The sequence below is a fragment of the Grampus griseus genome (genome assembly GCF_964374135.1).
Source record: "Grampus griseus genome assembly, chromosome: 19".
NCBI classification, from domain to species: domain Eukaryota; kingdom Metazoa; phylum Chordata; class Mammalia; order Artiodactyla; family Delphinidae; genus Grampus; species Grampus griseus.
Window position 1 is genome coordinate 22,493,226 of NC_139013.1, and position 26,942 is coordinate 22,520,167.

Sequence of the window (26,942 nt, forward strand, 5' to 3'; positions counted from 1 at the left end):
AGGAATCTATCCAGAGGATATACCTCCAAGAATATGAAAATACATATGCATAACATTATTCATTGTAACAGTATGCTTGTAATTGCAAAATACTGTAAATAACCCATATGCCCATAAACTGAAAGACTGAATAAAGTATGTACATACAATGTACTACAGGGTTGGCCAAAAGGTTCATTTTTTTCTGTAAGATGGCTCTAGTAGCACTTAGTTGTCTTTAACTTCATTTGAAACAATTTTGTTAGATTGTGACAGCTGTCATATCAGTGTGCATTTAAAAAAAGACTTAACAAAATTGGTGAATTTTTGTGTAGCCATTTTAATATTGAAGATGAAAGAAAAAAAGCAACATTTTTGGCATATTATGCTTTATTATCTCAAGAAATGTAAAAACGCAACTGAAACGCAAAAAAAGATTTGTGCCAGTGTATGGAGAAGGTGCTGTGACTGATCAAACATGTCAAAAGCGGTTTGTGAAGTTTTGTGCTGGAGATTTCTCACTGGACGATGCTCCACAGTCGGTAGACCAGTTGTAGTGATCAAATTGAGAGATTAATTGAGAACAATCAATGTTATACAACGTGGGAGATAGCCAACATATTCAAAATACCTAAATCAAGCACTGAAAATCATTTGCACCAGCCTGGTTATATTAATTTCTCTGACATTTGGGTTCTACATAAGCTAAGCGAAAAAACCCTTCTTGACTGTATTTCCACATGTGATTCTGTACTTGAATGTAATGAAAACGTTCCGTTTTTAAAACGAATTGTGATGGGTGATGAAAAGTGGATACTGTACAATAATGTGGAACAGAAGAGATCGTGGGGCAAGAGAAATGAACCACTACCAACCACAGCAAAGGCTGGTCTTCATCCAAAGAGGGTGATGTTGAGTATATGGTAGGATTGGAAGGGAGTCCTCTATTATGAACTTCTTCCAGAAAACCAAACGATTAATTCCAACAAGTACTGCTCCCAATTAGAGCAAATGAAAGCAGCACTCGACGAAAAAGCATCCAGAATTAGTCAACAGAAAATGCATAATCTTCCATCATGATAATGCAAGGCCGCGTGTTTCTTTGATGACCAGGCAAAAACTGTTACAGCCTAGCTAGGAAGTTCTGATTCATCCACCGCATTCATCAGACATTGCACCTTCGGATTTCCATTTATTTAGGTCTTTACAAAATTCTCTTAATAGAAAAACTTTCAATTCCCTGGAAGACTGTAAAAGGCAGCAGGTACAGTTCTTTGCTCAAAAAGATAAAAATTTTGGGAAGATAGAATTATGAAGTTGCCTGAAAAATGGCAGAAGGTAGTGGAACAAAAGGATGAATATGTTGTTCAATAAAGTTCTTGGTGAAAATGAAAAATATGTCTTTTATTTTTACTTAAAAACCAAAGGCACTTTTTGGCCAACCCAATAACTATGGAGTTGTAAATAATAAAGATGATCTCTATGAACTGATATGGAGTGATTTCCAGGATATACTGTTAAGTGAAAGAAGCAAAGTGCAAAGAGTATAATATGCTTGTTATGTAAGAAAAAAGAAGCTATGAGAAAATACACATGTATCAGCTCTTTTGTGTAAAAAGAAATGCATGATGGATACACCAGGGACTAATGTGATTAGTTACCAGCAGAGAGTTGGTAGGAATGGAGTGCAAAGAATTGGGGGTGGGACTGGCACAGGAGAGGTGAGAAAGGTACAATATTTGAGTGTATCTTTTTGTAGAGCTCTCTTTGAATAATGGCAATATTCCAGGTACTCTGAAAATAAAAACAATTTAAAGTAACCATGATGAGGGTGGGGGGGACACAAAACAAAATATAAACAGTCACAACAGTCACAAATGAACCTAAGTGTACTACAGATGAACCACACGCAAAGGAGAGAGGAAGACAACTAACCTAAGTAAATGGAACACCATATTTTGACAGCATGGCTCAAGATAAAAAGAACTGCACACAAATAGTGTACTCTGTTAGGAAATTTCTAACAGGGATATGGGTTAGCAATCCTAAAATTACTTTATGTGTATCCTAGGATTGAACAAATAAATATACCATGGATAATTAGAGCCAGATTTCTCACTAGAAGAGAAGGAAAGGGCTTTTTGGAAACATGGTTGGTTCTAAGGCTTGGGCAAGGAAAACACAAGTTGAGCCTGGTTCAGCCTGCGGAACAGAAAGTAAGGAAGTGATTAAAAAAAATAATGGGCTTATTATCCAAAGCGTACAGGAGGCAACCTGAAGGAGCTCCCAATGGCCAAAGCCGGGACTCTGAGCAATAAAGTAACTTTTATTATAGAGTAACATATATATATTATATATAAAATAATAGAGTAAAATGAGCTCATACTGACACAAATAACTGAATAAATCAATGAAGGAAAAAGAACAGCTCTTCTTCACAGAATTATAATTAAGTGTAGAAGGAATGATGGAAACAGAAAACCACCATTAGGTAAATACTGCAGCAATAACTATTACAGGCAGAAATCATTAACAGATGCTAAAATTAGTGAGCAAAAGGATATTTGCATACTCTCAAAGAAACTTATTAATTAGAAAGGAAAAATTATTGTTTATAGCGGAGAAATGTGGCAGACAGTACCTTAAGGAAGTGATCCAAGTTAGTGTAAGGCAAACCACATTACGTACCCTACCTCACTGGTATGATGTACTGAGAAAGGTGGAATGTGATTTCTATGGTATTCTTGACAGAAATGCATAACCTCAATTGAATCCATGAGAGAACATCGGACAAACCTAAATCAATAGGCATTCTAAGTAGCTGGTCAGTGCTCTTCAAATGCATCCAGGTCATTAAAGACTGACGAAGTGTCACAAATGGAAGAGACTAAAGGAGACATGACAATTAAAGGCAATGTGGGATCTTGGATCAGAAAAGGACATTAATGGGAAAACTACTGATTTCTCAGTAAGATCTCTATATTGGTTAATAATATTCCATCAGTGTTAATATTCAGTTTTCCAACGGTTTTGTAAGATGTTAACATTAAGGGAATCTGAGTGAAGGGCACAGGAGAACTCTACTATTTTTACAACTTTCTATAAGCTTAAAATTACTTTAAAAGTTTAAAAAAAAAACCAGTCAATCTAAATCTCTGGGGAACATGGTTTGGTGGATTCACATTATTCACCAAGCTGAATTCATACTACTGATAATTATTTTTAATTTTGAAAATCTTGAGAGGTCTCTACTTTTTGCACTATCATATGTTTATATCTTTATAATAGGTAGTGTTTCAACTTATGCATTACCATGTCTTTTTTCACGCCTGACAGTCAGTTCCTTAAGAATACATACTAAGACCTAGTTACTTCTACATTCTGTGACTAGCAGTCTTTGTCTAAAGGAAATGCTCTGTAACTGTATTCTGAATAAATGATTAAGTAAAAGATCTCAATGCTATAGGAATTATTTACTTACGCTCCACAAAGGAAGTAAAGAGCATTCTGAACCTGCTAAGCCGACTACCTTCATCAGCCCACATCCGTATCACCCCAACTCCTGTTTTAAGCATTACATCGTTGGCCACAGTGCTGCAAAACTTGGCCTTCAGATTTTCAATAGAACTGCTCCCATCGTAGACTGCAACGAAATTTCTCTTGCATTCATTTGAGTGCTCCATCTGATAATCTAGGAACCTCAAATAAATCTGTAACATGAAAACAAAGAAAAAGTGCTTTTAAAAAGATACATTAAATTTTCTAGTTCTATTATCCAATCAATATGTAAGTTAAAACTGCATTGAGTTATAACATCTGACAGAAAAACAACAGCTAAAAGGATGATGCCTAAGTAGGTAAAAGAACTAAGACTAATGGTCTGTTTCTTTGGTTGTCTTAATAATGAAACCAAGCATTAAGGAACCTAGTTTGTGTTGTGTCTGTAAAGAGAAATTTTTTGCTCCATGACTATCTTACATGTTTTCCTTGTTATAAAAGCAAACTCGTGGTACTGAGAAACTGGGAAAATAAAAGAAACATAATTCTATTACTCTAACAATTATTGTGATAAACTTTTTTTTCTTCACATCTAATAAAAATTTATTTTATTTATTTTTGGCTGTGTTGGGTCTTCGTTGCTGCGCGCGCTTTCTCTAGTTGCGGCGAGCAGGGGCTACTCTCGTTGCAGGGCCCGTGCTTCTCATTGTGGTGGCTTCTCTTGCCGTGGAGCATGGGCTCTAGATGTGCGGGCTTCAGCAGTTGTGGTGCACGGGCTTAGTTGCTCCGCGGCATGTGGGATCTTCCCGCACCAGGGATCGAACCCATGTCCCCTGCATTGGCAGGTGGATTCTTAACCACTGCACCACCAGGGAAGTTGCTCTTCACATTTTCAAAACCTAAGTTTAATTGTAAGATACACACATCCTGCTTTTGCTGCAACACATCAAAACTTACCTATACTCTTCATAACTGTAATCGTTCCCATGTCTTGTCATTTATTTACCCACTATCTCACTGTTGCACATTTAAGTGGTTTTAAGATTTTACTCCATAAATTAACAATTTCTACACTTTCAGTCAGAGAGATTTAAACTGGAGTTTCAAAATACGCACTATTATAGTTTTCTATTTTGCTTAGTATCCCCCTTCCTCAAATTTTATAGGCAGCTTGCTACCTGGCACTAAGTTACTCTTAAAATGTGCCTGACCCATTCTTATTTGAAGAGTTCCATTGGATTGTAGGCTTAGAAAGACCTTCAGCATAATCTCCAAAAGAACAGAATGAAATAGGTATTATTCTTTATGGGCTGGAAGGAAATTAAGGCTCACAGGGATTAAGGAACTTGCCCAAGATTACTTAGGGCGAGGATTTGAACCTAGGTTGCTCTGACTCTTAAACTGTACGTTCTTCCCATTCCCTGGGATGCCTTCTATGTGTGCAGGCACACACACACACATACTCTCTCATACACAGTTCACCTTTTGGCTCTACTTGTTCATAGGTAACTCTACAATTAAATACAATAATATTTTAGTGAATGAAGAATGAAGACTTCTTTGATTGCCTTTGGAGACATCTAGTGGGTATTCACCTGCTGGTTGCTATCCTGGAGGTAGTAGTATGATGCCACACCCATTCTTTATTTTAAAGGGCTTCATAAAACAAAAATGTCAGATATTTTTCCCCTTAAAATACCTTGAGGACATAAAACTAAGAACAAAAACTCAAAAATACAGCTCAGAGTTAAATTTTGACTAGTAACTTTGGCTTATTTGAAATGACCAATTAGCCACTTTCAAGAGACTGGTGGAAAATCACCAGTAATGGATTTCCATTTCAAAATTTCATAAAACCTCCAAAAATATATTTTAACACAGAAGCAATGTGTTTGCTTAAAATATATCATTTGTTTTCATTACTTTCTTCTTCATTCATATAACCAAAACATACTGCCCATGGTTCTCTGGCAGTATCACTACTACTGTAATTATTTGTCTTCTCCATTAGATTGTACGGTCTTCTAATGAGTGTATCACATGCTAATTCTATCCAGTACAATTCTTGCTGACAGCAATTCATGAAAAAGTGACTAGGTTTATAAAACCTAGTTTGGTAGAGCTAAATACCAAGAAAATAATCAGGAAGTCTGAAGTATTTACTTTTTTTTTTTTTTAACTGAAGAAACATGGTACTTGTATAAGGCCATAGTAAATGCTCTTTAAATATATAACTTTTAAAAGTCAAGGTTTTAAGGCAAGTCATATGACAAGAATGACATTCTTTTCTATTGTGAATACAGTTAAATACTGGTTAATAGTTTAATTCAACTGATCTTCAGAAAATATTTCTAACAATATGAGGCTGACAAATTGCAATGGGTGGAGGGGGACACAAACTACTCTACTCTCACCTAAATTACAGGAGACGAGATCTTTTAGTAAACATAAGCACTCTTGGCCTCTTACCCACTCCTATACCCTCCCCAGGGAAGTGGAGAGAGTCACTTGGATGGGGGGGAATTTGGTCCCTTTTTCCTTCCCTCTTTCCCTGGACGAGCGAGTACGAGAAACAGTGACCTGGGTAAGTGGGTCTCTTCTGCAGATGCACTTTCCCTGGATGGGACGGTTCAGTCTTGACTGAGGTAGGAGGTGGATCTAGTGGGTAGGGAATAAGCAAGTCTAGTTTGATTCTCTCACTAAGTTGCTTCCCCTAGCCTTTAGTGTAATAAAGGGGCTAGTCTGAATCTCCATGTTCTCAATTGGTTCGTAACTCTAGTGGGGAAAAAAACGCTTTTTGGGCCCCCAAAGGCCCCAAAAGAAATGCAATGAAATCCTCAGAAAGCTGTTATTTTTATGGAAAGGCCACTGATAAAAATAGACTAAAACACTACTTACATACTCAACACCAATGACTTCTTTTGTATATATAAGTGAATATTTCTTCAACATCACCCATGAAGTACTTTACCCCATTTTGAGTACTCAAGGGTTATGGTGGTCTTTCATATTTTTTCTTTTAAAGTACTCAAATAAAATCATCTGCTTACTTTCTTATTTAACACAATTTTAAAAATTTGACCCACTTTTTACAAAATAAATTTATTTATTTTTGGCTGCACTGGGTCTTCGTTGTGGCACGTGGGCATCCTCTAGTTGCAGTGAGAGGGGGCTACTCTTCGTTGCGGTGCGAGGGCTTCTCACTGCAGTGGCTTCTCTTGTTGCAGAGCACAGGCTCTAGGTGTGTGGGCTTCAGTAGTTGTGGCACACAGGCTCAGCAGTTGTGGCTCACGGGCCCTAGAGCATGCGGGCTCAGTAATTGTGGCTTGTGGGCTCTAGAGCGCAGGCTCAGTAGTCGTGGCACACGGGCTTAGTTGCTCTGTGGCACGTGGGATCTTCCCAGACCAGGGCTCGACCCATGTCCCCTGCACTGGCAGGCAGATTCTTAACCACTGCGCCACCAGGGAAGTCCCTTGATCCACTTTCCATGTCAACTGTGAACAGTACTTTTTATGTTAACTTTAAAAAATCGACTTACTTTTATTAATAAAGAGTAACATTCTCCACTATTCAACATTCTAGGTCACATTCCTAAAAAATTTACGAATATAGAATCATTTCTTCATTAAGTATTTCAAGAAAGAGCAAGATCTAAAGTATTAACTTCACTTAAGCATTTAAATACTTAACTATTAAATATGGTCAAAACCCCCCACCTCTGTACATTCATCCCTCAGTATCCATGGGGAACTGGTCCTAGAAAGGACCTGATCTGGATACCAAAATCTGCAGATGCTCAAGTCCCATAGTCAGCCCTCTGTATTTGTGCTTCTGCATCTATAGATCCAACCAACTGCAGATTGTGTAGTACTATAATATTTATTGAAAAAAATCAGTATATAAGTGAACCCGTGCAGTTCAATTCTGTGTACAACTGACCCTTGAACAACGTGGGTTTGAACTGTGCAGGTCCACTTATATGGATTTTATTCAATAAATATATACTACAGTACTACACAGTCTGTAGTTGGTTGAATCTGAGGATGCGGAACCTCAGATACAGAGGGCTGACTATAAAGTTATACTCAGAATTTCAACTGCAAGCAGGTTGGTAGCCCTATCCCCTGTGTTGTTCAAGTGTCAACTGTACAGCCAAAGCCTTCTATGTTCCCATTATCTTTTCTACACATCCCATCCTAAGTATAATTTTTATAATTCCTAGGTACAGTTTTAGATTTTTAAATTTATGTATCTATAAAAATATATAGTATTTTTTGTATATTTTATTTACTTTTTTGTATATTTTAAAATCTTGGATCAACTGTAGAAATGAGTCACTATCCCTTTTCCTTTTGGACATTTAGCTTGCTTCCACTTTTTAAAATATTAAATACTGCTGTAAACATTCTTGTATTCTCGTTATGCTCTCATACGATGAGTATATGGGTATTTATCTAGAAGCAGGGTTGCTGTATTGTAGCACATAACAATTTTCAGCTTTACCAGAGCATACCAAATGACTTTCCAAGGTGGCTGTAGCAATTTATTCTTCCAAAGTAAGTTAAGAGAATTTCAGTTCCTCAATCCTTGCTGACACTTGGTCACAAGACATTCAGTCATGTCTCAAGTAATATATAATAAAATCCTCTGACAAATGCAGAGTCAAGCGACAGCCACCACAATCAAGAAGTTCCATCACCCCCCAAATTCCCTCCTGCTGCTCCTCAGCAGTCAAAATCCATCTTCAATCTTGTTTCCTGGCAACCAATGACCTTTCGCTGTCGTTCCACCTTTCCCATATAAATAAAATTTTTTTTTTTTTGGCTGTGCTGGGTCTTCATTGCTGTACATGGGCTTTTCTCTAGTTGCAGTGAGCAGGGGCTACTCTTCGCTGAGATGCGTGGGCTTCTCTTGTTGTGGGCCCCAGAGTTCACAGGCTTCAGTAGTTGTGGCGTGTGGGCTCAGTAGTGGCTCGTGGGCTCTAGAGCACAGGCTCAGTAGTTGTGGCACACAGGCTTAGTTGCCCTGCGGCATGTGGGATCTTCCCGGACCAGGGATCAAACCCATGTCCCCTGCATTGGCAGGCGGATTCTTAACCACTGGACCACCAGGGAAGTCCTAAGTAAAAATTTTATACAAATAAAATCACAGTATGCTGAGTCTGGATTCTTTGATTAGCACAATGCATTTGAGATTCTTCTATGCTACTGCATCACCAATAGTTCGTCTCTTTTTATTCCTGAATACATTTCACTACATAGATGTACCAAACTTTATTAACAACTGAGGAACACTTAAAACTGTTCCCAGTTTTTGTTCATTATGGATAAAGCTACCATAAACATTCACATTCATGTTCTTTGTGTGTAAACATATTTTTCCTTCTCCTGGGTACCCAGTCAGGAGACTGCTGAAAAACATGGTAACTTTATAGGAAACCATCAAGCTGTTTTCCAAAGTGGCTATATCATTTTGCATTCCTACCAGGAATGTTATTAGATTCCCAGTTGCTCTACATAGTTCCCAGCATCTGGTATTGTTTTTATTTTAATAGAGGTATAGAGCTATCCCATTGTGGTTTTAATTTGCAGTTTTGAAATGTCTGAATCTTCTTTGGTGAGCTGTCTGTTCCAACCTTCTGCCCATTTTTAAACTGGGTACTTTTCTTATGGTTGCGTTTTGAGTTCTGGGTTAAAGAAGTCTTTTGACAAATGATTTACAAATATTTTCTCTTAGTGCCTTTTTTTTTCACTCAACAATGTCCTTCACAGAGAAAAAGCTTTAATTTTAATGAAGTCCAATTTATAAGATTTTCTTTTATGGATTCTCCTTTGATGTCATACCTAAGAACTCTTTCCCTAACCCAGAGATTTTGCCTATGTTTTCTTCTAAAAGTTTTGCAATATACTTGTTTTTATATAAGATATTAAGATATAAGTATAGGTCAAATTTTTTTTTTTTTTTTTTGCAGTATGCAGGCCTCTCACCGCTGCGGCCTCTCCCGTTGCGGAGCACAGGCTCCGGATGCGCAGGCTCAGCGGCCACGGCTCACGGGCCCAGTTGCTCCATGGCATGTGGGATCTCCTCGGACTGGGGCATGAACCCGTGTCCCCTGCATCAGCAGATGGACTCTCAACCACTGCGCCACCAGGGAAGCCCCTGGGTGTTGAGTTTTTAACAGACTGAGATAATCATGTAGCTTTCCTTCTTAATTTATATAATGAATTACATTGATTTTTCAAATGTTGAATTGGCCTTGCATTCCTGGGATAAACCACACTTGGCTGTGATTATTTAAGTGTATTATACTTTTCATATATTGCTGGATTAGACTGGCTAATACTTGAAGGATTTTTGCATCTATTTTCTTATCAAAAATTTTTTTTGACGTGGACCATTTTTAAAGTCTTTATTGAATTTGTTACAATATTGCTTCTGCTTTATGTTTTGTTTTTTTGGCTGCAAGACACGTGGGATCTTAGCTCCGTGACCAGGGATCAAACCTGCACCCCATGCATTGGGAAGCAAAGTCTTAACCACTGGACCACCAGGGAAGTCCCCTGCAACTATTTTCTGGAATAACAATTATGATACCAATTCCAACATGTGGGTCTTTTTTGCCCCCCACACCACCAGTAATTCTCAAACATCAGCTGGGTGTCCTACAATTCAATTCAATTATGACACCATCTACCCAGAGACAGCATCCGATTCTGAAGGTCGAGGGCTCCCAGGGGACTGGCCTCCACTTCAGATGCCAAACACGAGTCCAGGTTGTCACATGATTCTGACTGACTGGCTATAAATCTGACGTTCCTAAGATCTCATTCTTGGGTTCCTTTAATTTGCTAGGTGGCTTACAGGACTCAGAAAACCAGTTTACTTACTAGATTATTTGTTACCCTGGTAAAAAGCCTCCATCTCTTGGGGATTTCCAGAAGTCACCTCATTAACATAAACTCACTTGTGGTTGAAAGGGGCTTGTTATGAATAACAAGACACCCATATCAACTTTATGGCTCTGAAACATTTTCAGGAACTCGGGACAAGAGACCAAATATTGTAACAATAGATGCTCTCATTGCTCTTATCACTCAGGAAATTCCAAGGGTTTTGCGGCTCTGAGCCAGAAATGTGCATGAAGACCAAATATATATATATTTCTTATTACAGAGCAAAACCTCACAGGGGGAATACTGATCAGTAATTTCCTTATAATGTGTTCGGTGGTATCAGGGTGATGCTTGTCTTGAGTTTAGAAGTGTTCCTCCCCTTGTACTTCCTGGAAGAGATTGCAAAGAACTGGCATTATTTCCCCTTTAAATGTTTGTTGTAATTTGTCAGTGTATCCATTTAGGAGCTTTCTTTGTAAGAAGGTTTTTAACTATGAATTCAATTTATTTCATAAATATATGGCCATTCAGGTTACGTATTTCTTCTTAGATGTGTTTGGGCAGCTTGTGGTTTTTAAGGAATTTGTCCAGTTCGTTTGAGTCATCTGATTTTGGGGCACAGAAAAGTCCATTGTTTTATTGGAGGGTCTATAGCGAGGTCCTCTGTTTTATTCCTGATGTTGGTAAAATGGTTTATATTCATCCAGATATTTACCATTTCTGTACCCTTTCATGAAATTCCAAGATTCTTTCTAGTGCCATTTCTCTTTTATCTAAAGAACTTCCTTTAGCATTTATTTTATAGCAGGTCTGCAGGCAATGAATTCTTTGTTTGTTTTCATTAGGGTATGTACTTACTTTGCCCTCATTCCTGAAAGGATATTTTTGCTGGATATAAAATTCTTAAGTTCAGGGATTCCCTGGTGGTGCAGTGGTTGAGAGTCCGCCTGCCAATGCAGGGAACACGGGTTCGTGCCCCGGTCCGGGAAGATCCCACATGCCGCGGAGCGGCTGGGCCCGTGAGCCATGGCCGCTGGGCCTGCACGTCCGGAGCCTGTGCTCCGCCACGGGAGAGGCCACACAGTGAGAGGCCCGCGTACCGCAAAAAAAAAAAAAAATTCTTAAGTTCACAGTTCCTTTTTTCAGCACTTAAAGGTTTTGATGCTTGGCTTTTATGATTTCTGAAGAGAAATCCATAGTCATTCAAATTGTTTCTTTATACAAAATACATCATTTTTCTGTGTCACAGCTCAAAGCTTTCAATCTTAGGTTTCAAGTAGCTTGATTTGATATGAATAGGCTTTGTTTTATGTTTGTTTTTATCCTGTTTGGTGTTTGCTATGCTTCTTGAATCTGTAAATTTGTCTTTCAGCAATTTTTTTGCAGTTATTTCTTCAAATTTTTTTCTACAACAAACTTTTCTCTTTCTGGTACTTAAGTGACATAAATTTTAGGCCTTTAGAAACTGTTCCACAGGTCCCTGAGGCTTTAGTATAATTTGTTTTCAATCTTTTTTTCTCAGTACTTCAAATTAGGTAGTTTCTACTGAGTCACCTTCAAGTTTACTGACTTTCCTCTATAATCTCCACTCTCCTATTGGCCCATACAGTGAATATATTTTAGAAGTTTAAGATATATTTTTTCCATTCTAAAATTTTCACTTGGTTCATTTTTATAGTTTCTATTTCTCTGCTAAGATCTATCTTTTCAGGCTTCCCTGGTGGCGCAGTGGTTTAGAGTCCGCCTGCCGATGCAGGGGACACGGGTTCGTGCCCTGGTCCGGGAGGATCCCACATGCCGCGGAGCAGCTGAGCCTGTGAGCCATGGCTGCTGAGCCTGCACGTCCGGAGCCTGTGCTCCGCAATGGGAGAGGCCACAGCAGTGAGAGGCCCGCATACCGCAAAAAGAAAAAAAAAAGATCTATCTTTTCACTCATTTCAGGAATGTTTATCTTTACCTTATGGAATATGGTTATATTGTTGCTTTAAAATCTACAATTCATCTGAGTCCTGTTAGGGTTGGGATCTGCTGCTTTCTCCTTTCAGAATTAATCACATTTCCCTGGTTCTTTATATTGCCATTAATTTTAAAATTATATCCTGCACATTTTGGATATAACACTGAAACTCTGGGTCCTCTTAAAAATCTGTGGACAATGCTGAGTTCTGTTGCTTGTTTTATCAGGCAACCTACCCAGAAACGTTCAGACTGCATGTACTGCCTCTTTTTGTGGGTGTGGGTTCCAGTGTTGGTTCAGTTTGAAGGCCTTTGCTGTGCTATGTAGACTTGCCCAGGACATGCCCTACTCAGGCACTTGGATAGTGTTTATAATGTAATTTGGTCCTCAACACCTTTGCCATGTTTCTGTGGGCCTGTTCCATGCATATGCAGCTCAGGAGGAAGCCAGAATTAGCACCTGTCTCTACCTCCCTGTTCTCCAAGACTTCTCATTCTCTGGGTAACACGGTTTCCTCTTCTCAGTTCCTCTGGTGGCCAGAAAGATAAGTTTTCCTCAGAGTTTTTAGTCTCTTAACCTGTTATGAGTCCCGAGTGACTAAGAACAAAGAGAAAAAAAAATAATGGGGATTCCCTCCGTACTCTCCAGACATCACCATATCCTTTTCCAAGTTCTCCTGGTTAAGGAGATGGGGTTTCAGTTGCTGCTGTAGCTGCTGTGACTGGTGCTGATCTTGGGCAGAGCTAGTAAAGGGGAAAAAACCAACCAGGGACGCCCCTCTGCCCTCAGTTTGTAAGGGCCCCTTTCTCAGTCTTCTGGCTAGAGCGCTTTCTTCTGTCTGTACCTGCTTTCAGTTCCACAAACCAGCCCAAAAGACAAAGGAGAAGGAAAAAAAACTGTGATTCTTACCCTTTTGGGGTGATTATTAAAGTTTTTACTTCCTTCCCAAACCCATCTTCTAATGGTTACTTTTCAGAATCCTTATGCAGTTGCTTTTTGTGTTCTATCCAGAGTTCTCAGTTATAATAAGTTAAGAGCAATAAGCTGTAGTGGGCTTACTCTATCTTGGCTGGTTCTGGAAGTCATTTATTTTAATGTAGTATAATTGATAAATCTTATCTTTATGGTTTACACTTTGTGTCTTGTTTTTTTTTTTTTTTTTGCAGTACACGGGCCTCTCACTGTTGTGGCCTCTCCCGTTGTGGAGCACAGGCTCCAGATGCGCAGGCTTACTGGCCATGGCTCATGGGCCCATCTGCTCCACGGCATGTGGGATCTTCCCGGACCGGGGCACGAACCCATGTCCCCTGCATCGGCAGGCGGACTCTCAACCACTGCGCCACCAGGGAAGCCCTGTGTCTTGTTTTTAATAAAACATTTCCTAACCAAAGGTTATATTTAGAACTATACTCCTGTATTTTCTTCTAAACGTTTTAGTTTTAACATTTAGGAATGAATTTTATGTCAAGTGCAAGACAGGGATCTCACATCAATAGTCAACTGTTGTAACATCAATTATCAAGTGTCTCCTTTTGATCTGGCATGTTATACATTATATACCAAGCTTCCATACATGTGTAGTCCTACTTTTAGAAACCTTACTCAGTTTTATCAGTTTGCATACCCCAGTGATAAATGCATTCTGTCCAACTACCCCAACTTTATCTCGAAGGGTAAGTACTCCACTTTGTTTTTATTCAAAATTGTCGTGGTTCTTCTGGACCCTTTCCTCTTCTTTGTGAATTTTAGAATTAGCTTGCCAAGTTCCCCAGAAAGCCGTGCTGGGATCTGGACTGGAATTTTAAATTGATAGATTAATTAGGGAACAAAAAACATTTCCATCTTCCCATCCATGAAAATGGTGCATGTCTCTCTCTTCCCCCATTTCTGTAGGCCTTCTTTTGTGTATTTCAATATAATTTAAAAATTTACTCCCTGGTACCTTATGATTTGTTCTTTTCAGTTTTTTTTTTAAGTTTTACTTTCAAACTGCTTTTGGCTGTTGTACAGAAAACCAATTTATTTTTCTAGCTCATGAACATTTTTTCTTTCTCTCATCTTGTTGCATTGACCACCACCAATAAAATACTAGCAATAGACATAAGTCTAAAGAAAATGATTTTAAGGTTTCACCATCAACTATGACGTTTGCTTTAAGGATTTCAGTAGATATTCCTCATCATGCTGAAGATACATCCTATGTTGGAATTACATATGTGGTAAACTACATCATTTGATTTTCTCATATTAAACTGTCCAAAAATTTTTAAGATAAGCCCATCTTTGGTTATGATTTCTAAAAAATATTTGGTAGGTTTAGTTTGTTACTGTTTAGTCTTTTGGGTCTTTTTTTTTTCCCTCCTTCATTTTATAATTCTCTGGCTTAAAATTCTCTCATCCTATTTATTTAGTTTTGATAAAACAGGCTGGGGAAAGTTCTTTCTTCTTCAGTTTTCTAAAACAGTTTATATAACATGTTCCTTGAGTATCTGGTAAAATCTAATTTGGCTAGTTTTTCTGTTAACATACTTTAAGTACAAAATCAATTTCATCAATTTGGTAAGAGTTTATTTAGGTTTTCTATTTCTTTGATTTAATTTTGATGAATTGTATATATATACACATACATTATATATTTCAGGAAATTGTCCACTTAGACTGTTTACAAATGTATTAACAAAGAAGTCTGAAGCACTTTGATTATGGAAAATTTCAAACATGCATAAGCAGAAAAAAGAGTATCATAAACCCATTTCCCATCCCCTAACTTTAGCTTTATCTATACCTCTCCCCACTTCTGCCTCTCATGTATTATTTTGAGACAAATTCCAGAGATATCATTTCACATGTAAATAGTTCCATATGTACTGTTAAAGACGACTTTAAAAAATAACCTCATATTATCACACCAAACAAATGAATAATTTCCTAATATAAAATACCAGTGTTCAGACTTCTAATTGTCTCTTAATGTTCCCACCCTTTTCTAGTTTGTTTGAGTCCAAACTCACTCACTCGACTTACATTTTTTAATCATTTGACTTACATTTTTTAATCTGTAGGGTCCCCTGCTGGTTTTCTTTTTCCCTTTGTAATTTATTTATTGAGGAAATGCTTTTTTTTTTTCTTTTGTTCAGCAGGTCTTCTTCATAGTTTGTCTTATAATGGTTTCTAATCTCAGCTGTAGTTGATTTACCACCTTTTCCACTTCTAACATAATTTATGTCTTTTTTTTCTAGGTCAATCTTGCCAGAAGTATGTCCATTGTTATTATTATTTTTAAACAAAGGGCCAGCTTTAGCTTTTGTTGACTCTTTCTTTTTGTGAATTTTTTTTTTTTTTTTGTGGTACACGGGCCTCTCACTGTTGCAGCCTCTCCCGCTGCGGAGCACAGGCTCTGGATGCGCAGGCTCAGCGGCCATGGCTCATGGGCCCAGCTGCTCTGCAGCATGTGGGATCTTCCCAGCCTGGGGCACGAACCCACGTCCCCCGCACCGGCAGGCAGACTCTCAACCACTGCGCCACCAGGGAAGCCCTCTTTTTGTGAATTTTTAAATTCACTTATTTCTGCTCTTTTATTACTGCCCGTTCTTTGGATTTTTTGGTCATTCTTTTAGCTTCTTGAGTTGAATTTTAGCCATTAAGTTTAAATCTTTTTCTTCTCCTAAAAGATGCATTTATGATCATAAATTCCCTAAAGTACTTTTAGGAGTATCCCACAAGTTTTGATATGTAGTATTTTCACTATTGCTAAGTTTTTTATAAATGTGTACAAATTTCCATCCTGATTTTTTTATGTGACCTATCAATTACAAGGTGGTATATTATTAAATTTCTAAACATATGGGTTTTTTAAAGTTGAAGTTTAGTTGATTTATAATGTTAATTTCTGCTGTAGAGCAAAGTGATTCAGTTATATGTGTGTGTGTGTATAGACATACACACACATTTAAAAATATTCTTTTCCAGTGGTTCTGAAGAACCTAGGGGCAGGACAGGAATAAAGACGCAGAAGTAGAGAATGGATGTGAGGACACGGGATGGGGGAGAGTAAGCTGGGATGAAGTGAGAGTGGCATGGACATATATACACTACCGAATGTAAAATAGCTAGCTAGTGGGAAGCAGATGCATAGCACGGGGAGATCACCTCGATGCTTTGTGTCCACCTAGAGGGGTGGGATAGGGAGGGTGGGAAGGAGATGCAAGAGGGAGGAGATATGGGGATATATGTATATGTATAGCTGATTCACTTTGTTATACAGCAGAAACTAACACACCATTGTAAAGCAATTGTAGTCCAAAAAGATGTTAAAAACAAAAAGATAAAAAATAAAACGTTTAAAACGGTTTTAAATTGTAAAATAGTTAGAGATCAACAACAATGAAGACACTACATATCAAAACTCATGAAACATCTAAGGAAATACTTCGTAGCATACTGATAGCCCTAAGTACCTGTTAGAGAAAGAAGAACATCTGAAAATTAATTACCAAAGAATTCAATACAAGGAGCTGCAAAAAGAATCACAAGGTAAATCCAAAGAAAGCAGAAGAAATAAAAGCACAAATTGAGAAAATGGGAAGCAAAGAAACAAGAGTTGATTTTTTAAAAAAGCAGTTCTTGAAAACAAACCTCTGGCAAACTGATAAAAAAAAAGAGCAAAGGCCCAAATTTAAAATGGCAAATAGAATTGAGGTTTTAAAAACTGTAAAAGAATACCATGTAAAATATTATACCAATAAATGTGGAACCAGAAAGCATGAGCAATATTCTAGAAAAATAACTTTAAACTCAAAAAGAGATTGAAAATCTAAATAAACCTAAAATATTAAAATAAAGAAAACTATATTCTTTTCCATTATGGTTTATCTCAGGACATTGCATATAGTTCCCTGTGGTATAGAGTAGGACCTTATTGTTTATCCATTCTATATGTAATAGTTTGCATCTGTTAATCCCAAACTCCCAATCCATCCCTCCCCCACCCTACCTCCCCCTTGGCAACCACAAGTCTTTCTCTATGTCTGTGAGTGTGTTTCTGTTTCGTAGATAGGTTTATTGTGTCATATTTTAGATTCCACATAAAAGTGATACCATATGGTACTTGTCTTTTTCTGACTTACTTCCCTTAGTATGATAATCTCTAGTTCCATTCATGTTGCTGCAAATGGCATTATCCTATTCTTCTTTATGGCTGAGTAGTAGTCCATTGTACATATGTACCACATATTCTTTAACCATTCATCTGTCGACTGACATTTAGGTATTTCCATGTCTTCGCTATTGTAAATAGTGCTACTATGAATATAGGAATGCATGTATCTTTTCAGACTACAGCTTTGCCTGGATATATGCCCAGGAGTGGGGCTGCTGGATCATATGGTAATTCTTAGTTTTTTGAGGAATCTCCATACTGTTCTCCATAGTGGCTGCACCAACTCACATTCCCACCAACAGTGTAGGAGAGTTCCATTTCCTCCACACCCTATTCAGCCTTTGTTATTTGTAGACTTTTTGTTGGCCATTCTGACCAGTGTGAGGTGGTACCTCATTGTAGTTTTGCTTGGCATTTCTCCAATAATTAGCAATGTTGAGCATCTTTTCATATGCCTATTGGCCATCTGTATTTTTTCTTTAGAGAAATGTCTATTTATGTGTTCTGCCCATTTTTCAATTGGGTTGCTTGTTTTTTTGTTGAGTTGTATGAGCTGTTCGTATGTTTTGGAAATTAAGCCCTTGTCAGTTGCTTCGTTTGCACAGATTTTCTTCTATTCTGTAGGTTGTCTTTTCATTTTGTTTATGGTTTCCTTTGCTGTGCAAAAGCTTGTAAGTTTGATTAGGTCCCATTTGTTTATTTTTGTTTTTATTTTTATTGCCTTGGGAGACTGACCTGAGAACACATTCATATGATTTATGTCACACAACGCTTTGCCTATGATGTCTTCTAGTAGTTTCATGGAGTCACGTCTTATGTTTAAGTCTTTAAGCCATTTTGAGCTTTTTTGTGTGTATGTATGGTGTGAGGGTGTGTTCTAACGTCACTGATTTACAAGCAGCTGCCCAACTTTCCTAGCAACATATGGGGTCTTAAAGTTATTGTTTGGTTGCTGGTTCCTAATTTAATTGCATTTTTGTCAGAGGATGCTCTGCATGATACTAAGCACTGGTATGTACGGCAGACTTCCTCTTTCCATTCAGTGTATGGATCAGTTTCCATAAATGTTTCAGGCATGCTTGTAGAGAATGAAAATTCTCTGGATGTTGCAAGTCAAGATATCATGTTCCATTAGGCAAACTGTGTTGTTTAAATCTTCTAAGCCTTGACATTTTTTTTTTTGCATGCTTGATTAATTACTGAGAGGCAAAAAAAATTACATGCTATAATTGTGGATTTGTCAGTTTTCCTCAGAAACTGTCAATTCATGTTTTGTACATTTTGAGGCTATATTAATACATAAAATTTAAAATATATCTTCCTTGTGAATTCGTGACGATCTTGATTTCAATTTTAATAGCTGTATCAGCTCTTTTAGTATCTATTTTATTCCTATTTGTGTATTTTCAAAATTTCCTTTAGTTAACCTGAAACAGGATTTACTTGGATTTTACATATAGCAGCTGGTCCAATTATTATTTTTGCCCCCAAATACCTTAATTTTGCCCTCATTTTTTTTTTTATCCACACGCTGTTTCCAGTTTTTATTTCAATTTTACCATTTGAAACATTTATTTTGGAATAAATTATGTTTTATGGCTGTATTAATGCTTTTCTGTGAGGGAACCGTAACTCCTCAAATTTTAACATACTTTTGTGATACATATCTGGATATATGTAAATGACCTTTTGAATGTTACACTGTCATTGTTGAAGCATTTTAATTGTTTTTTTTTTGAATTTTATTTTATTCATTTTATTTGAATTTATTTTTTTACACAGCACATTCTTCTTAGTCATCCATTTTACACATATTAGTGTATATATGTCAATCCCAATTCCCAATTCATCACACCACCCCCTCCACCCCACTTTCCACCATTGGTGTCCATACTTTTGTTCTCTGCATCTGTGTCTCAATTTCTACCCTGCAAACCGGTTCATCTGTACCATTTTTTTAGATTCCACATATATGCGTTAATATATGATATTTGTTTTTCTCTCTTTGCCTTACTTCATTCTGTATGACAGTCTCTAGATCCATCCACATCTCTCCAAATGACCCAATTTCGTTCCTTTTTATGGCTGAGGAATATTCCATTGTATATATGTACCACAACTTCTTGATCCATTCGTCTGTCGATGGGCATTTAGGTTGCTTCCATAACCTGGCTATTGTAAATAGTGCTGCAATGAACATTAGGGTGCATGTGTGTTTTTGAATTATGGTTTTCTCTGGGTATATGCCCAGTAGTGGGATTGCTGGGTCATATGGTAATTCTATTTTTAGTTTTTTAAGGAGCCTCCAAACCGTTCTCCATAGTGGCTGTATGAATTTATATTCCCACCAACAGTGAAAGAGGGTTCCCTTTTCTCCACACCCTCTCCAGCATTTGTTGTCTGTAGATTTTCTGATGATGCCCATTCTAACTGGTGTGAGGTGATACCTCATTGTAGTTTTGATTTGCATTTCTCTAATAATTAGTGATGTTGAGCAGCTTTTCATGTGCTTCTTTGCCATCTGTATGTCTTCTTTGGAGAAATGTCTATTTAGGCCTTCTGCCCATTTTTTGATTGTCTTGTTTGTTTTTTTAATATTGAGCTTCATGAGCTGTTTACATATTTTGGAGATTAATCCTTTGTCCGTTGATTCATTTGCAAATATTTTCTCCCATTCTGAGGGTTGTCTTTTCGTCTTGTTTGTAGTTTCCTTTGCTGTGCAAAAGCTTTTAACTTTCATTAGGTTCCATATGTTTATTTTTGTTTTTATTTCCATTACTCTAAGAGGTGGGTCAAAAAAAGATCTTGGTGTGATTTACGTCAGAGTGTTCTTCCTACATTTTCTTCTAAGAGCTTTATAGTTTCCAGCCTTACATTTAGTTCTCTAATCCATTTGAGTTTATTTTTGTGTATGGTGTTAGGGAGTGTTCTAATTTCATTCTTTTACATGTAGCTGTCCAGTATTCCCAGCACCACTTATTGAAGAGACTGTCTTTTCTCCACTGTATATCCTTGCATCCTTTGTCATAGATCAGATGACCACAGGTGTGTGGGTTTATCTCTGGGCTTTCTATCCTGATCCATTGATCTATATTTCTGTTTTTATGCCAGTACCATACTCTCTTGATTACTGTAGCTTTGTAGTATAGTCTGAAGTCAGCGAGTCTGATTCCTCCAGCTCATTTCTTTCCCTCAATACTGCTGTGGCTATTCGCGGTCTTTTGTGTCTCCATACATGTTTTAAGATTTTTTTGTTCTAGTTCTGTAAAAAATGCCATTGGTAATTTGATAGGGATTGCACTGAATCTGCAGATTGTTTTGGGTAGTACAGTCATTTTCACAATATTGATTCTTCCAACCCAAGAACATGGTACACATCGCTCCATCTGTTTGTATCATCTTTAATTTCTTTCATCAGTGTATTATAGTTTTCTGCATACAGGTCTTTTGTCTCCCTAGGTAGGTTTACTCCTAGGTATTTTATTCTTTTTGTTGCAATGGTAAATGGGAGAATTTCTTTAATTTCTTTCAGATTTTTCATCATTAGTGTATAGGAATGCAAGATATTTCTGTGCATTAATTTTGTACCTTGTAGTTTCACCAAATTCACTGATTAGCTCTAGTACTTTTCTGGTGGCATCTTTAGGATTCTCTATGTATAGTATCATGTCATCTGCAAACAGTGACAGTTTTACTTCTCCAATTTGTATTCCTTTTATTTGTTTTTCTTCTCTGATTGCCACAGCTAGGACTTCCAAAACTATGTTGAATAACAGTGGCGAGAGTGGACATCCTTGTCTTGTTTGTGATCTTAAGAGGAAATGCTTTCAGTTTTTCACCCTTGAGAATGAGGTTTGCTGTAGGTTTGTCATATATGGGCTTTATTATGTTGAGATAGGTTCCCTCTATGCCCACTTCCAGGAGAGTTTTTATCATAAATGGGTGTTGAATTTTGTCAACAGCTTTTTCTGCATCTCTTGAGATGATCATATGGTTCTTATTCTTCAATTTGTTAATATGGTGTATCACACTGATTGATTTGTGTATAATGAAGAATCTTTGCATCCCTGGGATAAATCTCACTTGATCATTGCATATGATCCTTTTAATGTGTATGTTGGATTCTGTTTGCTAGTATTTTGTTGAGGATTTTTGCATCTATGTTCATCAGTGATATCGGCCTGTAGTTTTCTTTCTTTGTGACATCTTTGTCTGCTTTTGGTATCAGGGTGATGGTGGCCTCGTAGAATGAGTTTGGGAGTGTTCCTTCCTCTGCTATTTTTTGGATGAGTTTGAGAAGGATGGGTATTAGCTCTTCTCCAAATGTTTGATAGAATTCACCTGTGAAGCCATCTGGTCCTGGACTTTTGTTTGTTGGGAGATTTTTAATCACAGTTTTAATTTCATTACTTGTGATTGGACTGTTCATATTTTCTATTTCTTCCTGGTTCTGTCTTGGAAGGTTATACGTTTCTAAGCATTTTTCCATTTCTTCCAGGTTGTCCATTTTATTGGCATAGCGTTGCTTGTAGTAGTCTCTTAGGATGCTTTGTATTTTGATGGTGTCTGTTGTAACTTCTCCTTTTTCATTTCTAGTTTTATTGATTTGAGTCCTCTCCCTCTTTTTCTTGATGAGTCTGGCTAATGTTTTATCAATTCTGTTTATCTTCTCAAAGAACCAGCTTTTAGTTTTATTGACCTTTTAGTTTTATTGTTTTCCTTTTTTCTATTTCATTTATTTCTGCTCTGATCTTTATGATTTCTTTCCTTCTACTAACTTTGGGTTTTGTTTCTTCTTCTTTCTCTGGTTCCTTTAGGTGTAAGGTTAGATTTGAGATTTTTCTTGTTTCTTGAGATAGGCTTGTATTGCTATAAACTTCCCTCTTAGAATTGCTTGTGTTGCATCCCATAGGCTTTGGATCGTCATGTTTTCATTGTCATTTGTCTCTAGGTATTTTTTGATTTCCTCTTTGATTTCTTCAGTGATCTCTTGGTTATGTAGTAACGTATTGTTTAGCCTCCACGTGTTTGTGTTTTTAAAGTTTTTTTCCCCTGTAACTGATTTCTAATCTCAGTGTTGTGGTCAGAAAAGATGACTGATATGATTTCAACTTTCTTACATTTACTGAGGCTTGATTTGTGATGCAAGATGTGATCTTTCCTGGAGAATGTTCCATCTGAACTTGAGAAGAAAGTGTAATCTGCTGTTTTTGGACGGAAAGTCCTATAAATATCAAGTAAATCTATCTGGTCTATTGTGTCATTTAAAGCTTGGGTTTCCTTATTAATTTTCTGTTTCGATGATCTGTCCATTGGTGTAAGTGAGGTGTTAAAGTCCTTTAGTATTATTGTGTTACTGTCAATTTCCTGTTTTATAGTTGTTAGCATCTGCCTTATGCATTGTGGTGCTCCTATGTTGGGTGCATATATATTTATAATTTTTATATCTTCTTGGATTGATCCCTTCATCATTATGTAGTGTCCTTCCTTGTCTCTTGTAACATTCTTTATTTTTAGGTCTATTTTATCTGATATGAGTACTGCTACTCCAGCTTTCTTTTGATTTCCATTTCCATGGAGTATCTTTTTCCATCCACTCACTTTCAGTCTGTATGTGTCCCTTGGTCTGAAGTGGGTCTCTTGTAGACAGCATATATATGGGTCTTGTTTTTGTATCCATTCAGCGAGCCTGTGTCTTTTCGTTGGATCATTTAATCCATTCACGTTTAAGGTAATTATCGATATGTATGTTCCTATTACCATTTTCTTGTTATGGGTTTGTTTTTGTAGGTCCTTTTCTTCTCTTGTGTTTCCCATGTAGAGAAGTCCCTTTAGCATTTGTTTAAATGTTCCTTTAGCTGGTTTGGTGGTGCTGAATTCTCTTAGCTTTTGCTTGTCTGTAAAGCTTCTGATTTCTCCATCGAATCTGAATGAGATCCTTGCTGGGTAATCTTGGTTGTAGGTTCTTCCCTTTCATTGCTTTAAATATGTCATGCTACTCCCTTCTGGCTTGTAGAGTTTCTGCTGAGAAATCAGCTGTTAACCTTATGGGAGTTCTCTTGTATGTTATTTGTCGTTTTTCCCTTGCTTTCAATAATTTTTCTTTGCCTTTAATTTTTGCCAATTTGATTACTATGTGTCTCGGCGTTTCTCCTTGGGTTTATCCTGCCTGGGACTCTCTGCATTTCGTGGACTTGGATGGCTATTTCCCTTCTCATGTTAGGGAAGTTTTCAACTATAATCTCTTCAAATACTTTATCGGGTCTTTTCTCTCTCTCTTCTCCTTCTTGGACCCCTATGATGTGAATGTTGTTGCATTTAATGTTGTCCCAGAGGTCTCTTAGGCTGTCTTCATTTTTTTCATTCTTTTTTCTTTATTTTCTCCTGCAGCAGTAAAGTCCACCATTCTGTCTTCCAGGTCACTTATCTGTTCTTCTGCCTCAGTTATTCTGGTATTGATTCCTTCTAGTGTATTTTTCATTTCAGTTATTGTACTGTTCATCTCTGTTGGTTTGTTCTTTAACTCTTCTAGGTGTTTTTTCTTTAATTCTTCTAGGTCTTTGTTAAACATTTATTGCATCTTCTCGATCTCTGCCTCCATTCTTTTTCCGAGGTCCTGGATCATCTTCACTACCATTATTCTGAATTCTTTTTCTGGGAGGTTGCCTATCTCCACTTCATTTAGTTGTTTTTCTGGGGTTTTATTTTGTTCCTTCATCTGGTACATAGCCCTCTGCCTTTTCGTCTTGTCTATCTTTCTGTGAATGTGGTTTTTGTTCCACAGGCTGCAGGATTGTAGTTCTTCTTGCTTCTGGTATCTGCACTCTGGTGAATGAGGCTATCTAAGAGGCTTGTGAAAGTTTCCTGCTGGGAGGGACTGGTGGTGGGTAGAGCTCTCTGTTGCTCTGGTGGGCAGAGCTCAGTAAAACTTTAATCCACTTGTCTGCTGATGGTTCGGTCTGGGCTCCTTCCTTGTTGGTTGTTTTGCCTGAGGCGACCCAACACTGGAGCCTACCCAGGCTCCTTGGTGGGGCTAATGGTGGACTCTGGGAGGGCTTACGCCATGGAACACTTCCCAGAACTTCTGCTGCCAGTGTCCTTGTGTCACTGTGAGACACTGCTACCCCCCGTCTCTGCAGGAGACCCTCCAACACTAGCAGGTAGGTGTGGTTCAGTCTCTTATGGGGTCACTGCTCCTTCCCCTGGGTCCCGACGTGTACACTACTTTGTGTGTGCCCTCCAAGAGTGGCGTCTCTGTTTCCCCCAGTCCTGCTGAAGTCCTGCAATCAAATCGTGCTAGCCTTCAAAGTCTGATTCTCTAGGAATTCCTCCTCCCATTGCCAGACTCCCAGGTTAGGAAGCCTGACATGGGGCTCAGAACCTTCACTCCAGTGGGTGGACTTCTGAGGTGTAAGTGTTCTCCAGTTTCTGAGTCACCCACCCAGCAGTTATGGGATTTGATTTTATTGTGATTGCGCCCCTCCGACCATCTCAGTGCAGCTTCTCCTTTGTCTTTGGATGTGGGGTATCTTTTTTGGTGAGTTCCAGTGTCTTCCTGTTGATGACTGTTCAGCAGTTAGTTGTGATTCTGGTGCTCTCAAAAGAGGGAGTGACAGCACGTCCTTTTACTCCGCCATTTTGAACCCTTGCCCTCATTCTTGAAAGACAGATTAGTTGGACATGTAATTTTCAAATTTTAGATTGCCAGTTAATTTTTTTTCCTTAGCACTTTGAAAACATAATTCTATTGTCATTTCTTCCAAGTTTCTTAATAAATTGCCACTGTCTCCCATCCTCAAACTACTTTCTGGGTAATTTTCTCAAATCTGTCTTTCAATACTATAATTTTTACTTGAGTAAGTTCCATTTGGTTATCTTTAAAGCATACTTGATACTTTTCTTTCTCATTCTTTTGATTACTAATGTAGGATATTTAAGACTTCAGTTCTTGGGGATCTAAGAAACTTCTGCTGTTATGCCTGTTAACTCACTCATGGTGGGTTGTTCACCTATGTTTTCTAATTTTAGGTTGTAAGCTTACTTCAGCAGTGTTTTAGCTATAGCAATCCTGTAGCCTACATGGTTATTTTGTATTTATCTTTTCAGGTGCCTCAAAAGGTTTAATAAGCCCAGGACCATTTTGTTCATTTTGGGGCTAAGCGGTTCCTGGGCTGAGCATGGAATGTAAATTCACATCCCAAGCTGTAATAAAGATATAGGTATAAACGGTTAGGGGAGACCTCAGCCTCACCCGCATCTTAAAGACTGAGCCCAGGATAAGCTTCTTTTTTACCAATTTGCGCTAGTGGAAGAGTTTTTCTAATCTACCATTTCATGGCAATAATCTCCCTTTGAGGGTTCCAGCTTCATGTGGCAGTCCTCTCAAAGGCCACACGAACCCTAGGCCTTTTATTTGTCTCAGTGTGGGTGATGCCAAGCTCCTGCAATATCTACCCTTGAGTAGTCATAGGTTACTGAAATCAGCAAGGGGCATTTGTACCATCGATTTCAGTTTACTGCTCTGATTTATAGCTCTTTCATTCTAGTTCATAAGAATTATCTTCTTTTTTGGAGCTTATCTATGGTTTTAAAAGGATATCCGTTATATTTTATCCAATGTTTCTAAGTGTTTTGTAATAGGTAGGTTTTCAGGTTATCTCATCCATCATATTAACAGAAACTTTAAATTTGATTTTCTTAATTCTTTAAATTCTCCTACCCTCTTTCTTTTCTGTTTACATATATAAACAATAAATATAATTTTAACTGTTACTATTCCTAGAAGTACAAACTAAAAGCAAAAAGCAGAAGTAGTCAGCAACCAGTCTCAACCTGTCAGAGTTATTTAAAAACATCCTTCCCTGTGGTACTTTCCAATAAAAACTCTATATGATTAGCAGAGGACAGCATGGTAAGAACAGAACTAAGATGATACTTAACTTTAACGTCTATGGCCTATTTTACCTCCTCATAGAGGTGTTTATGAATCTATGATCACACTGATCAATACCTATACTCTCCAAATAGGAACACACAGATTTTAAGAATCTTAAAATAAGAATATTAATGTATGCGTGACATTCCTGAAGTTTATGTTGTAGTTTATTTAACTACAACAATGCTGAGATGCTAGGTGTTCAATAATGTGACTGAAATAAAATTTTTAAGAAGTTGTAACGTCAGTGTAAATAATAAGTATCTGCATGAACCAAAATAATACATTATACAAATCACATCTTATTATGTTCTTCTTAGAAGTGACTGCATACTTAATACTACCTTAGCTTTTGGAGTAGCTTTAATCGTCCAGATGCAATCAACTGCTTGGCCAGGTTTTGTTTTTTCCTCTTGTTCTACCTGACTAGAACGTATTATTCCGTCAGCTCCTGACAGCTCAAACTGGCAATCTAGAAAGAACAGATGAATGATGTTCAAAGGAAAATAAGACTGATCAAAG

At 37.6% G+C, this 26,942-nt stretch overlaps 1 protein-coding gene across 2 annotated transcripts in view; it reads right to left on the reverse strand.

Annotated features, from left to right (window-relative positions):
* The window catches only part of NETO2 (neuropilin and tolloid like 2), a gene marked incomplete at both ends in the record, with an annotated part of 66,372 nt that overhangs the window by 19,350 nt on the left and 20,080 nt on the right, over positions 1–26,942 (reverse strand). For both annotated transcript variants that reach the window (XM_082676362.1, XM_082676361.1), the window contains 2 exons: positions 3,461–3,689; positions 26,765–26,892. In XM_082676362.1, the coding sequence (XP_082532488.1) occupies positions 3,461–3,689; positions 26,765–26,892 (357 nt within the window). The remainder of the gene's footprint in view (positions 1–3,460; positions 3,690–26,764; positions 26,893–26,942) is intronic.